This window comes from Vulpes lagopus, chromosome 18 (assembly GCF_018345385.1).
Source record: "Vulpes lagopus strain Blue_001 chromosome 18, ASM1834538v1, whole genome shotgun sequence".
NCBI lineage: Eukaryota > Metazoa > Chordata > Mammalia > Carnivora > Canidae > Vulpes > Vulpes lagopus.
In genome coordinates, this window is record NC_054841.1 from 26,555,351 (window position 1) to 26,576,860 (window position 21,510).

The 21,510-nt window shown below is 55.0% G+C and overlaps 1 protein-coding gene across 1 annotated transcript; it reads right to left on the reverse strand.

Moving 5' to 3' along the window:
* Positions 1-8,062: 8,062 nt before the first annotated feature.
* Positions 8,063-21,338, reverse strand: MYLK2 (myosin light chain kinase 2). Its single transcript, XM_041733447.1, has 12 exons — positions 21,050-21,338; positions 20,042-20,573; positions 18,814-19,115; positions 17,116-17,221; positions 16,428-16,521; positions 14,043-14,152; positions 13,817-13,958; positions 11,293-11,363; positions 11,041-11,169; positions 10,329-10,481; positions 10,031-10,163; positions 8,063-9,019 (listed from the first exon to the last, which is right to left on the reverse strand). The coding sequence occupies exons 1-12, from the start codon at positions 21,099-21,101 to the stop codon at positions 8,939-8,941; spliced, it is 1,905 nt and encodes a 634-aa protein (XP_041589381.1). The 5' UTR covers positions 21,102-21,338; the 3' UTR covers positions 8,063-8,938.
* Between the last annotated feature and the right edge of the window lie 172 nt (positions 21,339-21,510).

Sequence of the window (21,510 nt, forward strand, 5' to 3'; positions counted from 1 at the left end):
GATGCACAGAGACAAACAGTTACAGAGACAGGGACAAACAGATTCAGGGGAGTAAGTGTTCTTTCTTAGTTGGGTCAGGGAAAGAGGCCTCTGCCGGGCACTGTTCCCTGTGGTGCATTCCTGTGGAGACCTGGTGACCCCAGTCCCTTCCCAGCCTGTGTCCTGGGCTAGTAGGAGGATAGGGAGGCTGGCTGAACTGGGAGCCCAGGCCTCTGCCTCCTGCTCCAACCATCCTCAATGGAGCTGAGCCTCTGAACTGGGGTGGGGGCTTGGGGAAGGAAAAAAAAAAAAGCCATGTCTCACCCTTTGTCCTGGGGAAACGTGCAAAAAAGGGTCAACCACACCCTGGTGCATAGACTCAGCTATGGGAGCCCTCTCTCTGTGTCCCTTTCTGACCCCCCAACATGGTCAAGAAGTGAAGACAAGTTGCCTCAGCCCCAATTCCCAAACAGGACCCCGGGCTCAGTGCCTGCCTTGGCCTCGCTGTATGAGCCTGGATGAGTGCCCATCTCTCTGGGCCCTGATTTCACTCCCTTTGCCTAGCAGGGGTTGGGGAAAGGGCAGCCTGACTCTGAGTCTGGGTCCCAGGGGAGGGTCTGACATGGGGGACTGCCTGGAGGGGATCCCATCCCCAGAGGTGCTGGACTAGAAGGCCCAGACACCATGATCTCATGTTGCCTTTTGCTTGCTGCCCAGCCTGAGGACCCCACCCACTGGGCCTCCTGCCCTCACATTCTTTCCATGACCAACAGACGCCCTGTGGCTCCCGCCTCGCCACCCCCACCTGGAGGGGTGGACGGTGCTTAGCAGAGATGCAGAATGCCTAAGCTGGACCGACCCAGAGAGAGCACGTCAGCAAAGATGGACACACCAAGCCCAGAGAAAGCAAGCAACGTGCCCAAGGTCACACAGCAAAGCAGGAGCAGGTAACTCCTCTGCTGCCTAAACTGTATGGCTCTTAGAGGGCAGGGGCTGTCCCATCTGGCTCTGCCTCAGGGACCCTCTTCACTGGAGGCTTGTCTGTCTCCAGGAGGGGATCCCAATCCCTCCCCTCCTCCCCAGCAGGTTAGAGTGAAAAGGGTGCCAAGTTGTCTTATAGAGTCAGGCTAAATCAAATTCTAACATGATAGAATCAGGGGTATTTAAGAATATTCCAGAGTTTTTAATCACAGCAGTTTAGATTCTTGGAATATCAGAGCTGAAAGGGCACCTCCTGCCCAATTTCTGAATCCCCTCTACACCAGGGGTTCCAGGAAAGGGGACCCCGCTGTCTTTAGAGGCCACCTCTTCCCATCCAAGTCTGGCAGCTCTGAAGGACTGTCAGCAAGTTCCTCACCTGCTGGTGCTCTGGGCTCTGCTCTTCCTGCCCCCAGGGAGGCCACCCCCACCCTCAGACTCCTCCAACCTCCACATCTTATCTCCCGCTGCTCCCCCCACCCACCCGCTTCCTTCCCCATTCCACTGCCCAGAGCTCAACACTCCCCACACCCAGACAGCCTGAGCCAGGGGCCTGGAGACCCTGTCCTGATGAGGGCGGGCCACTCAGAGGCAGCCACAGTGATGAGGAAGAAGGGGGAGGTTGGGTCAGCCGGCCTGGCCTGTCTGCCTGTGGGGAGTGTATGGGACCTAGCAATCTAGTCTTCAGCCAAAACATCCTGTCTCCTGTCTCCTGTCTCCACACAGGCTCCTATCACCCCTGAAGGCCAAGCTGCCAGAGGCAGCAGGTACAGCGGCTAGAAGAAGGAGCTCTGGAGCCCAACTGCCCACATTTAGACCCCAGCTCTGTGCCTTGCTAGCTGTATGACCTCGGGCAAGTGGCTTCCCTTCTCTGTGTTTTCCTCATCTGTAACCTATCGGCACTAACAATACCTATTCCTATGGGGTTGTTATGAGGATTACATGAATTAATATTCATGTATTCATGTATGCAAAGTGTTTGGAACCTGGTCTGGCACAAGGAAACTGCAATGCAGTTCTTAAATTTTTTTTTTTTTAAGATTTTATTTATTTATTCATGACAGACACACACACAGAGAGAGAGAGAGAGAGAGAATGGCAGAGACACAGGCAGAGGGAGAAGCAGGCTCCATGCAGGGAGCCTGCTTGGGCTCCAGGATCAGGCCCCTGGCTGAAGGTGGAACTAAACCGCTGGGCCACCACGGCTGCCCTAATTTTTTTTTTAAGATTGGGTCCCAGGGGGGATCCCTGGGTGGCGCAGCGGTTTGGCGCCTGCCTTTGGCCCAGGGCGCGATCCCGGAGACCTGGGATCGAATCCCACATCGGGCTCCCGGTGCATGGAGCCTGCTTCTCCCTCTGCCTGTGTCTCTGCCTCTCTCTCTCTCTCTCTCTCTGTGACTATCATAAATAAATTTAAAAAAAAAAATTAAAAAAAAAAAAAGATTGGGTCCCAGGGGCAGGTCCCCTGAACCCAATCTACCCCCAGGGGAAGGTCCAGTTCTTATGGAGATGGGGGCATAGAGGGGAAGGGGAGACTGTTATAGAGACAGGCTTTGGGTTCAGTTCCTGGCATCTCCTCTTCCTTGCCATGTGACTTTGAGCACGTGGACTCACATCTCTGAGTATCGCTTTTTTCATCTGTAAAATGGGGGTAATGCGGGACGCCTGGGTGGCTCAGCGGTTAAGCGTCTGGTTTGGAGCCTGCTTCTCCCTCTGCCTATGTCTCTGTTTCTCTGTGTGTGTGTGTCTCTCATGAATAAATAAATAAAATCTTTAAAAAAAAATGGGGGTAATGTTTTCAAACCCCAGGACTGGTATATGGGAAACCTCATCCTACATACTATGTGTACAATTCAGCCAACAAGAATAAAATCAGAACATGAGACAAGCCCACAGGGGGACCTGGTACCCTCAGCTCCGTTGCTCTGCTCCTTCCTTTGCAAGTGGCAAACCTCTGTCCCCACACAGCCAGAGGCGCCTGATCCTTGTTCCCGCCCCACTGGTAACTGGGTGGTGACAGGGTGGCTGGTGGGGCCAAAGGAAGTGGTTCCAGGCTAAAAACAGACCAGAGGCCCATTTAGTCACACAGCCAGAATCCTGCCTGGTGGCCCCTGGAAAGTCCAGGGCTGCCTCCTCCTGACCACAGCCCTCAGGGAGCCCTGATCTGTCTTGGATACAAAGGAGAGGCTGACCCTCTTGCTCCGGAAGACAGCCAACTCCCTGGTGAGTGCTGTTTCCACCTCCGGCCCTTGCACTAGCTGTCCCCTCCACCTGGAATGCTCCTCCCCACTGGCTGACTTCTCAACATCAGGAGGCCAAGTTAAATATCATCTACTCAGAGAAACCACCCCTCTCAACCCCTTATCTGATTAGATGCCTCCAGATTACTCTCCATCTCTGCATCCTATTTGTTTCCTCCACCAGGCACTTCCTGTAATGTGGGATTATGCATTTCTATGTGTGTTCACTTTTTATTGTTTCTGCCTTAGAATGTGAGCTTCAGGGAGCAGGGGTTGGTCTGCCTTTTCATTATATTGATTTCCCTAACCCAGTGACTAGCACACAGAAGGCCCTCAATAAAGGTTTGCTGAGTGGACAAATGGGGTCATGGCCACCCTCCCATTCATCCATTCGCCATGGATTAAATCTCAGAGAAGCCCCCGGGGCTCCCTGGCCTGCTCAGAACAGAAGCCCAAGTCCTCTGGGACCGTGTTATCTGGCTTCATCCCTGCAAGTCCTACCCTCACTCCAGTCTTTGCACTTGCTCTTCCTTCTGCCGGGAACAGTCTTCCACCAACCCCCAGAGTCCCCTTTGATCTCTGTGCAAACTCTGTCCTTTGAGCAGCCCTCCCACATGCTGCCCCCACCCACCGACCACTGCCTGGTCAGAGTTCTCCCACCTAGAATAAAGTTCCACAAGGCCAGAGATTTTTGTCTCCTGGCTGCTTGCCCCCAGGACCTAGAACACTGTCTGGAACACATTAGGGTCCAGAGAAATAGTTGTAGAACAAACAGAAGGTCGGCAGCCTGGGCCAGCTACAATATCCACATACCTCATGTAATTCATTGTCCCTGGGAGACAGGAACTGTTATTATCCCATTTTACAGACAGGAAACTAAGGCTCAGAGAGGGCAAATAAGTAGATTTGAATCCCGTTCTGTGTGACCTGAGCTGAGTCTCTGTCATTAGCCTGTCTCCCTAGAGGTGCCGGAGACCTGCATCTCCCTCCTGTCCCCACAGCTCTCTCTACCGCTCAAGCAGACATGGCCCAGCCTCCTTCTGGCCTCCCTGCCTCCAGTCCTTCTCTCCTGCTCACTGTCCTTGCTGGCTTCAGGGATCCTTGTAAACCACAGATCTGGTAATGTGCCTCCTTTGCTCCAAACCCCTCCATGTCTCCCTATTGCCCTGATTCAGGCTGGCATTTGAGGCCCCTGCCAACTTCTCCAGACTTATTTCCTGCTTCATCATATGTAAAAGCCACTCTGGAAGGCTCCAAGACGACCTGGCTCTTAGCTACAAGCCTTTGGACATGCGCTCTCCTCTGCCCAAAACACCATCCTCACTCCATCTGGAAAAGGCCTGCTCCTTATTGCTCTCAGCCTGGGTGTCACTTCCTGCCACTGGAGAAAAGGGAATAAGGGTTCATGTCTTCTTCCATGGTCCTCCAGCTTCACCCTAACCCCCAAGCTCCCACCCAGTGGGGTTCCAAAGGGTGTGAGCTCCCTGGAGGTGAAGACCATGACTAATTCACCTCCAGGTTCTAGCACAGGCCCAGGCCCAGAGCAGGGACTCAACAAACAGCTGTGATATGATTGGATATGTCAGAAGTCGGACTGCCTGCTTTGCATAGTGACCCTACCATTTACTGGCTGGGGACTCATGGACATGTCCATAAACTTCCTGAGCTTCACCTTCCTCATTTTAATGAGATATCTAATGGAAATATCCACTCATAGGGTGGGGATGATATGAGTTCATAAATAGAAATCACGGGCAGCCCTGGTGGTGCAGCGGTTTGGCGCCGCCTGCAGCCTGGGGTGTGATCCTGGGGACCCGGGATCGAGTCCCACATCGGGCTCCCTGTATGGAGCCTGCTTCTCCCTCTGCCTGTATCTCTGCCTCTCTCTCTCTGTGTGTGTCTATGAATAAATAAATAAAATCTTAAAAAAAATAAAAATAAATAAATGGAAATCACTTGCTATGGTGCCTGGTGCTCAGTAAATAACAGCCATGAAGGTGGCTGAAAGGAACAGGTGCGTGGGCAGCCGCGAGATAGGGAGCTCGGTGCAAATAGGCACATCCTTCAGGACAGCCCTGACTGCTTCACACCCTCGGGCGGCCCTGTCACTGGCTGAATCTTTTCCCACCACTGCCCTGTTGGGTCCAAGGTGGCCAGTGGAATTCAAGGCCACTGGACGCAGACAGGAAGAGGCAGCGTCACCAGGCCTGGTGTAATCCAAACCAGATGCGGCCTCAGACCCATGGGGGTGGTCACTGTGGGCCTGGACAAGGCCCAGAGGCAGGAAATAGTCTTGGAGGAACGCTCTCTGGGCTGGAACCAGCCGGGAGGAGCTGTCCCACTGAGGGTGTTAACCCCTCTTAGCCCACAAGGGGTGCCCAGGACCCTGGGCAGGGCAAGCTCATGGTATAGGCCCCGTGGGGCACAGTGCACCTTGCAGGGAAGATCACGGTGTCATTGCAGGAGGGGCCTGGTGGGCAGGGCAGAGTAAGCAAGGGGCAGGGGATGCTCACAGCCTGGTACCAGGCACTTGAAGAATCACAGTCCAGAGCTTTGGCTGCAGCTCTGGCTCCAGCTGGCAGGCCCCAAACAGCCATGGAGTCTCTCCCTCCATCAGGATGGCTTCTAGGGTGAAAATCTTTTCCCTGCGAGGCTGCCTGGGATGGGAGTTCTAGTGATGGTAGTAGGGCTGGGGCCCAGGCCCGCAGAGAGGCAGAAACTCAGCCCCACACTGGGGGCTGCTGCTGTGCCTTTTTCCTGCATGTGCTCTGTGGCCCTCGGAGGGAACAAAATCTCTCTGAACCCCCATTTCCCTACCCATTTTGTCAAGTCTATATCCTTTACCTCCAGGGACCAGGGGAGGCCCAAAGGAGGCCTCTGATAAATCAAAAAATGCTTTCCAAGATGTGTTCCTGGGAGGTGATAGGAACAGAAGCAGTGATCAGCCCTGTTCCATGGCTCTGGGTGGGCTTCCTTCCTAGGAAGTGTTACTTTGCTGTGTAGCCTTGGGCATGTCACCTTCCCTCTCTGAACTGTTTCTACATCTGTGAAATACAGTGAATGAGCGCCCTATTCCATCTTGCGACTGTCACAACGACCTAGGAGTGGCAGTAGAGAGCAGAGCTGAGATTGTCATTTGTATATTATGGAGGAAATTGAGACCTGTGCTGAGAGTCAGGGGTCCTGGGTTCTAGTCCCAGGTGTCGCTCTCTGTTGAGGGGCCTTCCTCGTTTTGGCCTCGGTTTCCCCAGCTGAATCCCAGCCCTGAATCTGTGCTATGGCTGGACCTCATTTCCTCATTCCACCCCCCCCCGCCCCCCCGCCACCCCATGGGTGTGACTCATCTCTCATCATCACGCTGTGTGGCCGAGGCTCAGCCTGGGTTGGGGCCAACGACGCTGAGAGAACTCAGAGGAAACCACAAGCCTGGCCCAGCTGGCAGGTGGTGATCAGGCGGGCAGGCAGGCAGGCAGGCAGGGATCCATGGCCCTGGGGGCTTTGCCTGTAAGCCCACATCCCATCGAGAGCCCCAACCCAGGTTCCCCAGACCCTCCAAACCCTGAGTGTAAGACCCACCGGGCTTAGATCCTCAAATCTGCCACACCTTGCCCTACATGGCACCTGCTGCAATGGAAGTCTGCACACATCTGCTGGAACACGGCAAGAGTGGGGGTGACAACCCCCAGCCGTGCCCTCCGGGCCAATATTCATGGAGTCAGGGGAGGTAGGGATGAACAAGGTCTTGATGTATAGTTAAGTCTAAGATTTCTTAAGAGGTGGTCAGTGTGGCAGCTGGGAACAGGGCCTCTGGGCCCATACTGTCTGGTGCAAGCCCTGGCTCTGCCATCGACTAGCTGTGCAACACCAAGCAAATGGCTTAACCTCCCTGAGGCTGGGTTTCCCCATCCAAGAGGTAGCCATGACACAATGCGTGCCCTGCAGGATCTCACTGTGAGCAATCAATGTGATCCTGAGTACATGGAGCCAGACCAGGGGGTACCCAGGGCTGGTACCTAGCAGTACTCCGTGCATGTGAACTGCTGTCACCGCCATTCCTGCTGGAACCAATTCACCTCAAGCAGGCAGACCAGCTGCCCCACTTAGGCCAGTATCACCTCTGTCTGACTCAGTTGTCCTCACAGCCAGAAAGGCTGTGCCCTAATAGGGTCAAGCTCTTTTGCCCTCAGGGCTGCCCTCTCCAGCAGGTGGAGCCTCCTCCCCTGCACTGCAGGCCCTGGGTGCAGCAGGCTGTGGTTCATGGAAAGAGCGGAGAACAGCTCTCTTTCCCTTACCCCCCAAGGAGACCCCTCCCCTCACTGCAGGTCCAGCAGAGGCACCCATGGGCCTGCCCAAACTTCTGGCTCCACCTGGAGACTCTGCTTTCTGCTGACACCTCGTTCTGGTGAGAAGCAGAGTGGCTCATGGGCATGGGCAGAGCCTTGTTCGGGAGACAGGAGAGTTCATTTCAAGCTCTGGCTTCTGACTGTTGAATAGCCTTTAACATCCTTTCCTTCTCTAAGCCTCAGTTTTCCCCTCTGTAAAATAGGAATAATAATAATAATACCCACCTCGTAAGCTTGCTGTGAAGGACAAATGAGTTAATATCCACACAAGCAATTAAATGGATCCTTGCACTCAGTAAACACCCAAAAATGTTGGATGGTGCTGTGACAGAGGAGTAAACTGAGGCTCAAAGTAGGGAAGCTGCTTGCCCAGGACTGGGCAGCCTGGCTCCTGAGGTTGTGCCGGGAACCACCACGCTGTGCACTGAAGTGCCCCTGGAGGGCCTGGCACACAGCAGTGCTCAGTGAACTGTGGTCATCTCTGACCTCACCCAAGTGCATGCACACACAGAGGGAAGGGAGCCACATCCAACCTGTACATTTATTTACAAGGCACAAGCTGAGAGCAGGTTGGGGACTGCCCGAAGGCCTTCCCACTCCTCCTGGGCCCGCTGACCCCATCATCTGAAGCCATGGGTGACCCTTAGGACGAGGGCCCGGAGTGGCTGGGCTGGGCCAGCCTGGCCCTCAGGCAAGCTCGGGGGTGGTCTCCCTGTCCCCCAGGCCTCTCCTCTCCCCTGCGCCAGGCCTGGGCTGGGCGTCCCTCTCTCACACAGAGTTCCTGTGTGTTGGTGGTCGTAAGGAAGGTGGGCGGGGGCTGGGCCAAGCCAGATGGTGTGTACTAGGCCTTATCTGTTGGGAGTGGGGAGGCGGGCGGGGGCATGGAGGTCCTCTCTCACAAAGCCTGCTCTGTCTCCCCTGGCAGCTGGGCCTCAGGAATTGGCCTTGCTGCCTTCCTGCCCCACCAAGGGCTTCCCGCCACAACCACAGAAGCCCCACATGCTGGGACCCCCAGTCTTCCCGGTCCAGCTAGGAGAAAGCTCGAGCCAGGGATACCCCAGGTGAGGCCAAGCAGGGGTCACCAGGGCAGCGATTCCAAGAGGGGGAGCTGAGGAGGGAACAACAGGGCTTGTGGCATCTGGGCTGTGGCTGATGGGGCCGGGGATCTGTCTGGGGAGGCATTAGCAGGATTGATTCAGGCCACATCTGAGGCGGCTCACGTCGGGGAAGCAGTTGCTGCGCGGGGTCGTGGGGAGCCCCGAGCCTCCCAGCCTGGCGCAGCCTTGTCCTAGCCAGCTCACCCTGGGGGTCTGGCCCATCTGCTCTGGCCTTCTGGGCTGTGTGGCCTCAGCCCCGGCCACCGTGCGGCTGCGTCCAGGCCTCAGCCGCTCCTGGGGCTCAGACCCCCAGAGCCATGAGTGCCCCCGAGCTGCTGATCTTCTTGAAGCGGTTTGCAGCACTGACGGCAATGAAGTTTTTCTGAGGGATGAGGGAGAAGGATGGTGGTCAGCCTTGGGGCATTGGAGAAACTGGGGCAGCTGAGCATCTCCTAAAGACTGTCTTCATTCCACAATGGCCAGACGCTAGGGAGGATGCAGTGCCCAAAATGGCCACAGGAGGGGCCATGATACTGTATCTTCCAGGATTCCCTCTTCCTTCCTTCAACAGGTGACCGGCCAGACCTGAGTACCTCTCTGCTCTAGATGCTCCAATGGTTCCTGTTTCACTCCAACTCAAACCTAAGCCCCTTACCATGGCCAACAAATCCCTCCACCTCCTGCCCCCATTACTGTCTGATTTCTTCTGCCTTAAACCCTTGCTCATCCCACTCCAGCCTTACTGGCCTCCTACCTGTTCCTCACACTTGCCAACCACGCTTGTGCCTCAGGGCCTTTGCACTGGCTCTTCCCTCTCCCTGGAACACTCTTCTCCCCAGATCAGCATGGTTCACTCCTCATCTCCTTCGGGTTTTTTGTTCACATGTTCCTTCCCAGTGGGCCCTTCTTGACCACCTTATTAAAAGTGCAACCCTCCCCTGGCACTCCTGATCATCCTTAGGTTTTTTTTCTAGACCCCTTCCTTAATCCTTTTTTAATAACTCCCCAGCCCCTACCCAAAGTAAGTCCACAAAGGACTAAAATCCTTATCTCTTTTGTCCATAGGTGTACTCCCAGGGCTTAGAAGTAGTATATGTTCAATAAGTATTTGTAAAATGAAGGGAAGAGGCCTGTGATGGAGTCAGAGATCTTTTTCTGAGCATGAGCCTCAAATAGACACCCCTCCCCATGGTGGGGGTGGTGGGTGGAGGGTCACTGCTCCAGGACAGGAATCAGCCCAGGACAAAGAGAGAAAAGCCAATCTTGTTTTCCAGACAGGGCTAGGCCTGGTCCATAGAAGCTGCCAAGGCAGGGCTGGTGGGGCCTGGGATCTAGTGCCAGGAGCTCTTCCTGCCTGCGGCCCCTCCCGCCTCCCCACCCCATCCAGTGGTACCTTCCAGCGCCTCTTCATGAGGTATTTCTTAAGCAAGATCTGAGACTTGAGGCGTCGGTTACAGCGCTTGGCTTTCTCTGCCAGGTTGTTGAGCCAGGGGTGGGCAAGGCACTGGGCAGCGCTCATCCGGGCCCTGTGGGAGGGGGCAGTGTGGTGAGGGCGGGCGGCATGCTTGTGAAGCACCAGAACCCAGCCGGCCCGGCCTTCTTCCTACCCTGCCAGCCCACGTGCACACACACACACACACACACACACGGGGCTTGCATGCTTGGGGTTTGTGTCCTCAAATGAGCCTCACCTCTGGTCCTTGACAATTAGGTTGGAGACAAAGTCTTTGGCTTCATCGGACACAGCCTCAAAGGTCTCCTCATCAAAGTACCAGTTGGAAGAGAGAACGTTGTTTAGGGTCTCTGTGTCATCATCTCCCAGGAAGGGGGAGAGGCCGCTCAGCCTGGGGAGAGGGGATGTCAGGGTGCAGGGAGGTGAGACTGGAGATACTGAGTCACCTTTGGGAGCCCAGGGGATGGAGGCAGATCCTAGGAAGCAGCATCATATCCTGAAAAGACACCCAGCCTCTCGAGTGGGATAAACCTGGGCTTGACGCTGGCTGGGTGACCTTGGGCAAGTCACTTCCCCTCTCTGAGCCTCACTCTTCTCATTTATAAAAAATGACCATAATCATCCCAGCTTCCCAGGGTTACAGTGAAGAAGAGGAATGATGAATGTACAGAAAATGTCTGTTGCCCCTCTGCCCCCACTCATCAAAGATCTGTTGTCCAGAGCCCTAGACTAGGATATTATGCCTTGAAGGGCCTTCATTTCTTCATCTACAAAATGGGTACGAAGTTCTCCTTTTCTGGTTCTCCCTAGCACTCCCAATCTCTGCAAACCCCTGACTGAGGGAGTGGGGAGATGGAACCCACCTTTCCAAGACCCCAAGGCCAATTTTGGTTCCAGCTACCCACCCATGTGTCCCACCCCCATAGACACCAAACTCCTGCAAGACTCACAGCATATAGGTAATGACCCCCATACTCCACATGTCTGTCTTATCAGAGATTTGGTCATAATTCACCACCTCAGGTGACAGAAACTCTGGTGTCCCAAAATTCACCTTCAGCTTCTCATTGGGATTATACCTGGGAGTGAGAGCAAGAGGTCAGAGCACTGCCCTGGCCCATTCTCTGGCACCCTCCGCACCTCCCCTGTCTCCTGCCCACCTCAAAGGCTTGCCCTGCCCTCCCCACCCACCAACGTGGTACCTCCGTGCCAGGCCAAAGTCAATGATCTTCACCATATGGCCTGTGGTGTTGACACACAGGATGTTCTCTGGCTGAGGAGAAGGGGGTGGCCCGAATTGACCTCTGACCCAGCTCACCCTTCCCCCCGCACCCAGGTCCACCCAAATCCCAAGCTCTCTGGACCAGAGGCTCAGGCTGCCAAAGTGGGCAGCCCGTCAGAGACCCCTGGACCTGCCTGCTCCTGGCACAGACAAGGACCCTAAAGCCCTGAGACAGACTTTCCCAGGAGAGGAACCATCTTTTCCTGGCCTCCTTGTTCCCCCCACCAGTGTCTAACTAAGGCACTGAGGAAGTGCTCAGCCAAGGCTCCTGGGAATCCCGTGGCACCAGCACAGGTGAGTGTGTGAATGATGTTCCTGGAACGGCCTCCATTTCCTTCTCACATAACATAAGGACATAAGACTAATCTAAGGTCCCAAGGCAGAAACATTTTAGGTAGTTAATAATGGTTAAAAGGCAGGAGACTTCACACAAAAACACTGCTTTCCTGACCTCTGACACCTCCTGAAGCCCCAGAAGCCCTCACCAAACAGCCACACAGCACCTGGTGTCAGTCACCACTGCCGCCTGAACCAGGTGTCTGGCCCCAGGTCTCCGGGTTCTCCACCCACCCTGGCCTAGCCCTCGTTGTTCATCTGGGCTCTGCCGGCATTTGATGAGAAGGTGCGTTCTGAAGGTGGTTTTTTGAACTGATGCATCCAGCTAATGACCTGAGTAGCTCAACCTGGTGTTTGAACAAAACATGGAAAGCAGAGGAAGATCCCAGGGTACAATCTTTTGGGGGAGCAAGACATACTCCGATCCCTCCTGAAGGATCGAAACTTCCCAAAGAGCCCTGGGAGGAGCCTTCAGGCCACGGTTTGCCCAACTTACTTCACTGTGAGACCCCTTTTCAATGAGAAACTTACTGCTATCCTGAAAAAACACATTTAAGGATAAAGAGGTTTAAGACAGCTTCTTCCCCAGGCGCTGTGCTTTAACCGGGGACCCTGCTCTGCCCCACAGGCACTGGCTTTTGCGGGGCAATGACAGGTCTCCGACGCGTTGCGCAGGCGCCAGCTCTGTCCAGAAGCTCAGGAGTCACCCTACTCTCCCCTTTCTCTGTCTCCCACCCCCTCCCACATCAGCAAATCAGATTGGCTCCATTTTCAGATCATACCCCTCTTCCCTCCACCACAGGCACTGGCACCAGCCCCCTTCCTCTATGTGCTTGGTGGTGACAGGCGCCTCCGAGATTCCCAGCTGCCACGTTGCCCGTTGAAACCCACCTCCTTACCCTCACTGGTCAGGAAGACAAAGGAAGCTGTTAGCCTCCCACCTCCCACCTATGGGTGAGCACGCCAGCCTGCCGGTGGGCTGCCAGATGGTTCACACAGCCCCCCAGAACAGCTCTGGCCCCAAGCCAGCCCGGCAGGGGTGTAGGCCAGGCCCAGCCCCACTTCTGCCACCGAGGCTCTGGCCCCCCGCTGCCTCTCCACATTCACCTGCTCTGCCTCCCCGTTACCCTCGCATACTTTTTGTAACGCTTGTCACAGGTTGAAAATGATCTATTTTAGGAACGTCTGTGTCCCCCACTAACCTGGAGGCTCTAGGGGACAGGGGCACGTCCTTCGTCACCCCTGCGGTAATGCACAGTGCCCAGCAGCGCAGGAGCAGCCTCACACAAGAGAGGCACTCGACAGGTAACAGCAGAGGAACGAACGCAGGTCCTAGCCACCAGGCCGATGGGTGCCAGCCCTGCCCCCTGTCCTGCAGACACTAGCTCCCGGCCCCCGGTGCATGCGCTGCTCCTGCCTCCCCTACACCACAGCCGGCTTCGTGCTCCAGCACCTGCGACCAGCTGACCACGGCCGGCCTCATGCCCGAAGCAGCCCATTTGCTCTCCCTGACCAGCTCTGTGCAAGGATTGGAGCAAGGTCAGAGAAGGGATCCCAATATTCTTTCACTTTTTGCTGGCGCCTCTCGCATGTCTGTTGCTGCACTCATGCTATACTTAATTGATTTACTTTCCTGACTCCCCTTCTAGAACAAAAGTTCCACGAGGGCAGGAATTTTTGGCCATTTTGTTGACTACTGGATGTCCACCACCTACTACACTGCCGCCCATATAGGAGGGCCTCCGCAGACACTTGTGGAGTAAATGAACAAACGCTCCCAGCACTGTGAGGGGCCAGCAACACTTTAGCAACACTCAGCAAGTTCTATGCATGAGACGCTGAGCTTGGGGCTCACAGGACAGAGGATGTGCACTTAGTACTACACTAGAAGCCCCTGAGAGCTAGGACCAAGTGTTTTTTACTCTCTTTTGTATCCCTGGCTCTGGTACTTAGTAAAGCCTCAATAAACCCCTTGAGATCTACAGATAGAAGGATGGAGAGAGGATGAGAAGGACGAATGGGAGGTTGGAGGGATAGCTGCTTGCAACCCTGGTTTTACGTGGCCAGATGCTGCTTCTGCCCATCCCGGGAGGCCCCAGCCTCAGTACCTTGAGGTCCAGGTGCAGAACCCGCATCTTGTGCATGAAGAGGATCCCGTCGCAGATCTGCCTGACAAACACCATGGTGTCCACCTCAGTCAGCTGATAATCCTCATCCACAATCCTCTCGAAGAGTTCGCCGCCCTCGATGCTGTGTGCACAGACCCCTCTACAGGCTTGCTTCCGGGCCAGCTGGCACCGCCACCCAATCCCCTGCCCCACTGCCAGCACTCACTACTCCATGAACAGGACTATCTCATGCGAGGTCTCGATGGCCGCATAGAGCTGGATCAGGTTGCGGTGGTTCAGCTGGTTCATCACCTCGATCTCAAGCATCACCATTTCCTGGGCACCAGGGAAGCCAGGGTTACAACCGGAGTGTCACCGCACACTGCCCTCCACCCTCCATACCTCTGCTCTGGACCGGACCTGTCGGGCCTGGCCTCCACCACTGCCCGGCCTCCTCCTTGCCAGCCTCCTTGCTTCCCATCTCTCCCTACCCCCAGCTCATGTCCTCGCCATGGGTCATTCCTGCCGGGAGACTGTTCCTTTGCCAGTTCTTCCCCACCGACTGAATACTGGGGTGCCTGAGGGCCAGTCCTCCACTCATCACTCTCCCCACTGCACTCTCTCCCTGGGTTTTCTCCTCAAGTCCTTGCCATTCCATGCAAATGTGATTAATTCCCAAATCCTCATTTCCACCACTGAATGTGCCCTTGAACTGCAGGCACCAACAGCTCCAAAGGCCTAACTGCCATTCCCCTCGGACGGCTAAGAGACATCCTGGATCTCTCAGGTCCAAATGAAACCCTTGCCACTGCCCCTGCCCCACAGCTGAGTAGCCTTCAGCTTGCCTGTCTGCAAAAGGGCAGGCCCCCTTGCCTAGGCATGCAGGACAAACAGGAGCTGACCCAGATTCCTCTCATTCTCACACCCTGCATCGGGAAATCCCTCTAGATTTCAAATCCAGCAACTTCTCACCTGTTCCACCACTGCCTTCCTGGCCTAAGCTGCCATTATTTGTCACTTTCAGAAAGGGTGAATGCCAGCTGTCTCACTGGTAGCTTGAAATCAGCCATGGTAGGAATATTTATAACCAGAGAAATTTCTAAATGCTACAGATGGGTCTCTTCCCCCTGCCTGTCCCCTCACTCCTCAGCATCACATCACTGTCCCGATTTTCCCATTTTCTCCATGATTCTAGTACTTCATTCACATCTCACTGGACCCATGCTTCCTCAAGAGATGCCTGACCTCACCACCCTATCTTGATGGCCCCCATGGGCCCTACACTCCCTGTCCCCTACCTGGCATTATATTTCTTCCTAGCACTTCTCAGTTCCTAATGCCATGCTTTCTGTCCATGTTGTGTTTAGTTGTCTGCCCTGTTCTAGCATGTCAGCCCAGGAGGACAGGGACTCATGGACTTCACTGCTGCTTCCCCAGCACCTGGCACAGTGAATGGCCCAGAAAAAGGGCTCAATAATTAATTAATCAGGAGCAGATTCTTATTAATCTCCAGAGCAGATATCTTGAGCATCTATACTGAGCCAGGTCCATGACAGAGGCCTGGAGACCCAGCAGGCAAGTGCAAGAGCTGGAGAAAGATGAAGTCACATGGAAACTGCATGGCTTCCCAGTGTGCTAGAGCCGTGATGGAAAGGCAGGGCTGCTGGGCTCTGGAGCTTCTCCTCATGCTCCTCCTGGGCTCAAGGCCTCCACAGGTGCTGTCTCTCTGTCTCAGATGACCATACTTCTTGGCTCCCCTGCCTCAACCCAAGAGTCCATAACAGGCCTCTGCCACTCCTGTTCTTCAGGCTTTCCCTCTCACAGTCCCCTTGGCTTGAAACTCTCTTCCCTGCCTCTCCACTGGAACCAGCAACCCCTTTGAGCCTTCATTGGAGAGAGACAGGCCAGATAAATCAGAAGACTCCTCTGCAGTCCCCTCCTTACCCCCTCTTGACCTCCACCTGACCCCCTCTAAACTCTGCTGAAACTCTCTCGATCCCCTCCTGACCCCACCTGAGACCCTGCCTGACCCCCACTCTAGCTTTCCTGAGTTACAGCCCTCACCACAACAGGTGGCTAGGTAGTCATCACCTCCTCTTACCGCACCTGACTCTTACTCCACATGGGCCTCTGCCTACATTCATTCATTCATCCACTCTTTCATTCGTTCCTTAAACAAACACTGCCCTCGGCCTCTGAACCCAGGCTGGGCCAGGTGTGGAGGCACAGTTCTGGACAGGTCTGATTACCTTGGCACTCCCTGAGGGAGGAAACCATACTCATTTCACTTTGGGACCCCCAGTGCCCAGCACAGGGCCTGGCACAGAGCCCGCACTCATCGTGTTTGAACCAAACAGAAGGCAGGAAGGTCCTGTGCCTAGAAGGGGAAGTCCCCAGGGTAAGTTCACCACCTGAGGTGTCTTGTTTATGGGTAGGGGCTTCAGGCCCCTGTGGCAGGGTTGTCTGTCTGTCCATCTGTCTATCTGAGTGACATCTTCAGCGCATCAAGGTTCACACACCAAGCCCCTGGTGCAGACATATGGATGGAGGGAGGTGAGACGTACGCACTTGAAGGATCCCCTCTCCATCCCACGGAGCCAGCCCCTACTACCTTGTCTTTGGGTGTCTGTTTCTTGATGACCTTGGCTGCCAACTTGAGGCCTGTGGCTTTCTCTGTGCAGGTACAGACTGCTCCAAACTTGCCGCTGAAGAGAGAAGAGGTTGGGAGGGAGAGGGTTCCTGGGGGGAACCGGGCTGAGGTAGGAGTTTGTGTTCTGCTCCTGTCTGGATCCCCCTCTGTGAGATGGGATGCTTGCCCTGGCTACCCTGACTCCCTCCTGAAGCTGTGAGCTCTATTGCAGGGACAGTGGCTGAATCGCACAAACCATGGGGACAGGACGGGTAGGCTCATCCACAGGATGGCCCCTGAATGTTACAGCTCACAGCCTTGTCATAAGCATGAGCCCTGTGGCTCTGGGCCCCAGAAGAAGGCACCTATAGGGCTTTTTATGAAGCCCTTTGAGGTGGTTAGGGTGGTACCTGAAACTAAAACAGACAGGAAAGTACTGCTCGTCTCCTATGGGAAATACTGCCTAATCAATGGTGTGTCTGTGTGAGACACGGGGACATGAGTGCATATCAACCCACGTGACAGCTTATGTAGGAAGAGGCAAGTGAGCATGTGGAATTAGTTGTGTCCGTGTAGATCATGTACAATTGAGGTGTGGAGGGGCCTTGCACATGTCGGGGCTTGATGCTCTCCTGCCTGTGGGCCAAGGGCTCGGGGTCCCAGCTCTCACCCGCCCAACGCCTCCTTGGAGTTCAGGCTGAATTGACTGTTGACGTTCCCAGGCCTCAGCTCCACGATGCGGTGGGGAAAGGGGGCTGGGGGTGGCGGACAATCATCTGGGGAGGCAGAGCAGAACCATCCTTTGATGAGCATGTGCCCCAGCACCACCCCCTCCTGCCTGGCCTGGGCCCCATCCAGGGAAGTTCACCAAGTGATACCTGGAGGACAGCTGGCTCCAGGATAGGGGCTAGGGGTCCCAGTTTCCAGTTTCAGCTCTGCCACCAACACACAAAATGGCCTTGGGACTCTGTCAGAGGGGGCTCAGCGTCTCCTAGCACAACAATGGGGACAGCTGATTGGACTTCTCAGACCCTCTGGCATTATAAGTCTCCATCCCAAACTACCTGCATTTCCATTAAAGAATAAAAGTTGGCTGTGTGTGTGTGGTGGGGGCGTGGGGGACACGAAATCGTGGAGTGCCAGAGAGGCCTTACTATGCCTGAATGATGGGGTAGGTGACGGGACCCGCCTACCATCCCTTCTAATTACACCAGGAGCTGGCAGGCCTGGCCGAATGGTTGCCCAACCTGGGCATGGCCCAAGGGCAGGGGGAGGGCCGGGAGGAGCCGGGGACGGAAATGTTTGTGGGGAGGGGCTGCCACCTAGCGGCAACCATGGGGAACAGCGGGCCCTGGCGGCCGACAGGCTGAGTCATCGGGAATGGAAACCTCTTTAAAAATAGCAAGAGACAGCAGGGAAGCCGGGCTGGTGATAAATCTGATGGCCCTTGGAGGTTGTTCAGGTCCCGTCACCCCAAGGATGTGATTTCTGGAGGGGGCGAGGGAGAAGTTTCTGCTGCTGCTTGGGGGAGGTGGCAGGTCTCCTGGCTGCCACCCTGCCGCCAGGCCCTCCCACCCTGTCTGGGTGGCACTGTGCCGCTGACCCGTCAGCTGGCTGGGCTTCCAAGGCACCTCAGCCTGGAGGGGATGGGTGTCAGGACACTCTGGGCTCTTCTGACCCTATCTCACCCCACCCCCAGCCCTGCTGCACCCCTACCCAGGCCTTTTCCCTATTCACCTGCTCCCCAAGCTTGCTCATGCTCAGTGGCTCCTGCTGCCCATTGAATAAACCACCAAACCACCAGCTCCTTGTCTGATTGTCACTTAAGGCCACTCCACAGTCCTGCCCCATCTCACGTGCCCAGCTTCCTTGGTCACTGCTCCCATGCACAGGCACCTATGCTTCTCAGCTCACCAGCCCTCTATGGCTCTCATGACCCTCCCCACCCCCTCCAGGACGTCCTTTAACTACCAAAGCCTGGCCTTTGAGCCATTCTACAGACTGACTTCAAATTCCACTGTCCAGAGAGTTGGTGCTGCTCCAAAACCTGATTTTTTTTTTTTTCAAAATCCCATTACAAAGTAAAAGAAAGCCAAAAGCGAGCTCTGAAGTGGCTCTGTTTGGATAGGTTCAAATCCCGTCCTAGCTGTGGATTTGGGACACTCACTCCATTTCCCTTTCTCTGAGACTCCATTTCCTCATCTATCGAAAGAGACTAGGAACTTGTACTTCTTAGAGTTGTGTGACACCCAGATGGGTCAGCCTGGGTGAGGCATGGCTCAGAGCAGCTCAGTCCTCTAAACAGGGAGACGTGGGGACACCTGGGTACCCCCCCTTCCCTCCTCAGCCCCCACCTGCCCTGGCCTACCCAAAATCTGGAAGCAGTCCTCCTCCTTGGCTGTGGGACAGAGGGCCTGCCCCACCTCCGATTTCTCCGAGGGAACAGCCTGGAACTCGATCCCCCTTGAGGTGTCCCCTTGCACCGTAGCCTGGTCAGCCTGGCCTGAAGCCTTCTCTCCAGCTTCCTTCTGGCTCTCTGCCGGGATGTTCTTCCCTCCTTCTTCTACCTTGGCTGGCCCCGGATCATTGGGGCTGGGGGTCACAGGCACCCCTTCAAAGATGAGGTCTGATGCCTCATTCAGGGGTTCCTCAGCTGGCAGCTTCTCAGGCCTAGAATGTGAGAACACAAAGGTGAGGCCTTTAATAGCTACAGCACTGCTTCTGCCTCCAGGAGGCCTTGATGCTTCCACAGGCTCTTCTGTAATTCAGAGTCAATACAACCATTCCCTATTCTCCCTTCCTGCTCTGGTCCCCACCATGTCCTCAAATACACGGGGTGAGGCATTCGAATTCACTTTATACTAAATCAAGGGACATTAATAACACTATACATGACGGTGGTCATTATCTTGACTCTCAATGCACTAATAGATCATTAACATCTACTAATGGGATTGTTGTTTTGGTTAATCATTATGTGATTACAATTAGATTATGGAGCTCTTGATTCATACAAACTGTAGCAATGCAATTGATTAATGTATCAGTGATATCAATGTATTAATTGATATTAATACATAATTCAGACTGATAGAGTGCTATTACTGTGGTTTATAATGTATCATTAATATCATTCATATGATTAGCATTCAGGTAAGTCTAACAGATTGCCTCATAAGACTGATCTATATTAAAGTTATGAAAGCATTAGAAATGATCTATCAATCTAATTATTAGTTATTTTTTATATCATAGTAAGAAGAAATGTTATCTTTTCCTCCCAATATCTCAGTCCTGCCCTTGGCTAAAACCAAGTTCACAGAGTAAGGGGAACTCTGGATTCCACTAGCTCCATGAAGAAGTCTTCAAGGACCTCTCTGTCTTGACATTCCAGGTGTCTATGAACTATCACCATGTCCTGATTTCTGCAGGGGCGCAAGGTAGTAGAACCAATGCCCAGGACAGATACTAAACATCAGAACTGCCCAATCTGGCACTGAACGTGGCGACAAGGACGCCCAAGACATAGGAACTAAACACAACTTCTGGGGACAGAGCCTTGGACCCCTCCCCACTGCCAGACTGGGGACATTCACCTGGAGATGATGGCAGGGCAGCTGGGGCTGTGCAGAAAGGCGGGTGAGCCCCTCCTGACCCCTGCTTGGCCCTCGGCCGCCTTCTTGTGTGCCTTGGGCTCTGGGGGGCCCTGGCTGCCTGAGGCCTCCTCCTGCTTGGCACTGGACTTCTTGACGCTGGCCTCTGCTGTCGCAGTCTCCTGCGGCAGGGCTGCTGGCTGCCCAACACCGCCCTCCGCAGGCCCCCCACCCATATCACCTTTTCCCTCAGGGCCCTGGCTGCTAGTTGAGGGTTGGGCCAGGGCCCCGTCCTCTTTCTTTAGGGCAGCAACTTTGGCATCTTTCTGCACGGTGGGTGGGTCAGGCTCTTTCTTTGGTTGTGGGGTCCCGGGTTCTTTCTTTGCATCTGGGGGGCCAGGTTCTTCCTTTGGGTCTGAGGGGCCAGGTTCTTTCTTCCCATCTGGGGGCCCAGGGCCTTTCTTTGGATCTGGTGGACCAGACTCTTTCTCTGTAGCCAGAGGTCCTTCACCTGCTGTACCATTAGGTGCCTTGTCTGAGAAGGAAGAGGGATACTGGTCAGGATCTACCCTCCCCTCCTGGGGCCAGGCTGGCCAAGGACCAGCTCTGGGCCCAAGTCCCCACCTAGGCAGCGATCTGCGAATGCATGTCCCACTGAGGCTCTGGGGCCATCTAATGGCCTCTAGAGATGGGCCGCTGGCGCCTGAGAGGCCCCTGGGGGAGACTTCTGGTCCTCTGATGCACCTTGATACCCCCACCATCCCTGGCCTTGAATGTTTGGGTGCCATCATGAGCGCTTAACATTTTCCCTGTCTCTCCAGGGAGGGCTTCGCATAGGCCCTCAACCCCGCCCAAACTTACCCAGAAATAGTTATAATTTCTGGGCCCTTCATGAGCCGTACAGAAAAGGCCGCAGGGGGCACAGAACTGCCACTGAGGAATGGGCCTAGCCCTGGATTCAAACACCCCCTTCCCAGGCTCCTCCCTCTGTATCCTGCCCCAGCTTGGCACCTGTTGATGGGCTCTGGATTTCCAGCTCCACTGCTCCGTTTTCTGTCGCCATGAGGTAGGGAGGCGTGTGCTTCTGCTTGTCTACTCAAGTCTTTCTAGCTGCAGAAAGAAGACTGAGGTGTGTCAGGCTGTCAGGTTCCTTCTCTTGTCTGGCTGAGAGGAGCCAGGGCCAGCTGACTGAGGCTTTTGGAGCAGAGAGGGGCAACCTGATGGCCGCCTGACTTGCAGCGGCTGCCCAGGAGCACTCCTGGGGCAGTTGTAAGGGATTGGGCTGGGTGGGCAGAGGCGGAGGCAGGGGCGCGGGCAGGGGAGGCGGGGACGGAGGAGAGGATCCCTTACACCAGGGGCCATGCAGCTCGGACTGCCACCACCTGTCACTCTTGGCCCCCGTTCAGAGGACACGGCATTCTTCCCACAGACCGACCGGGGGGGAGAGTAGTGTTGGAACAGGCAGGAAGAGA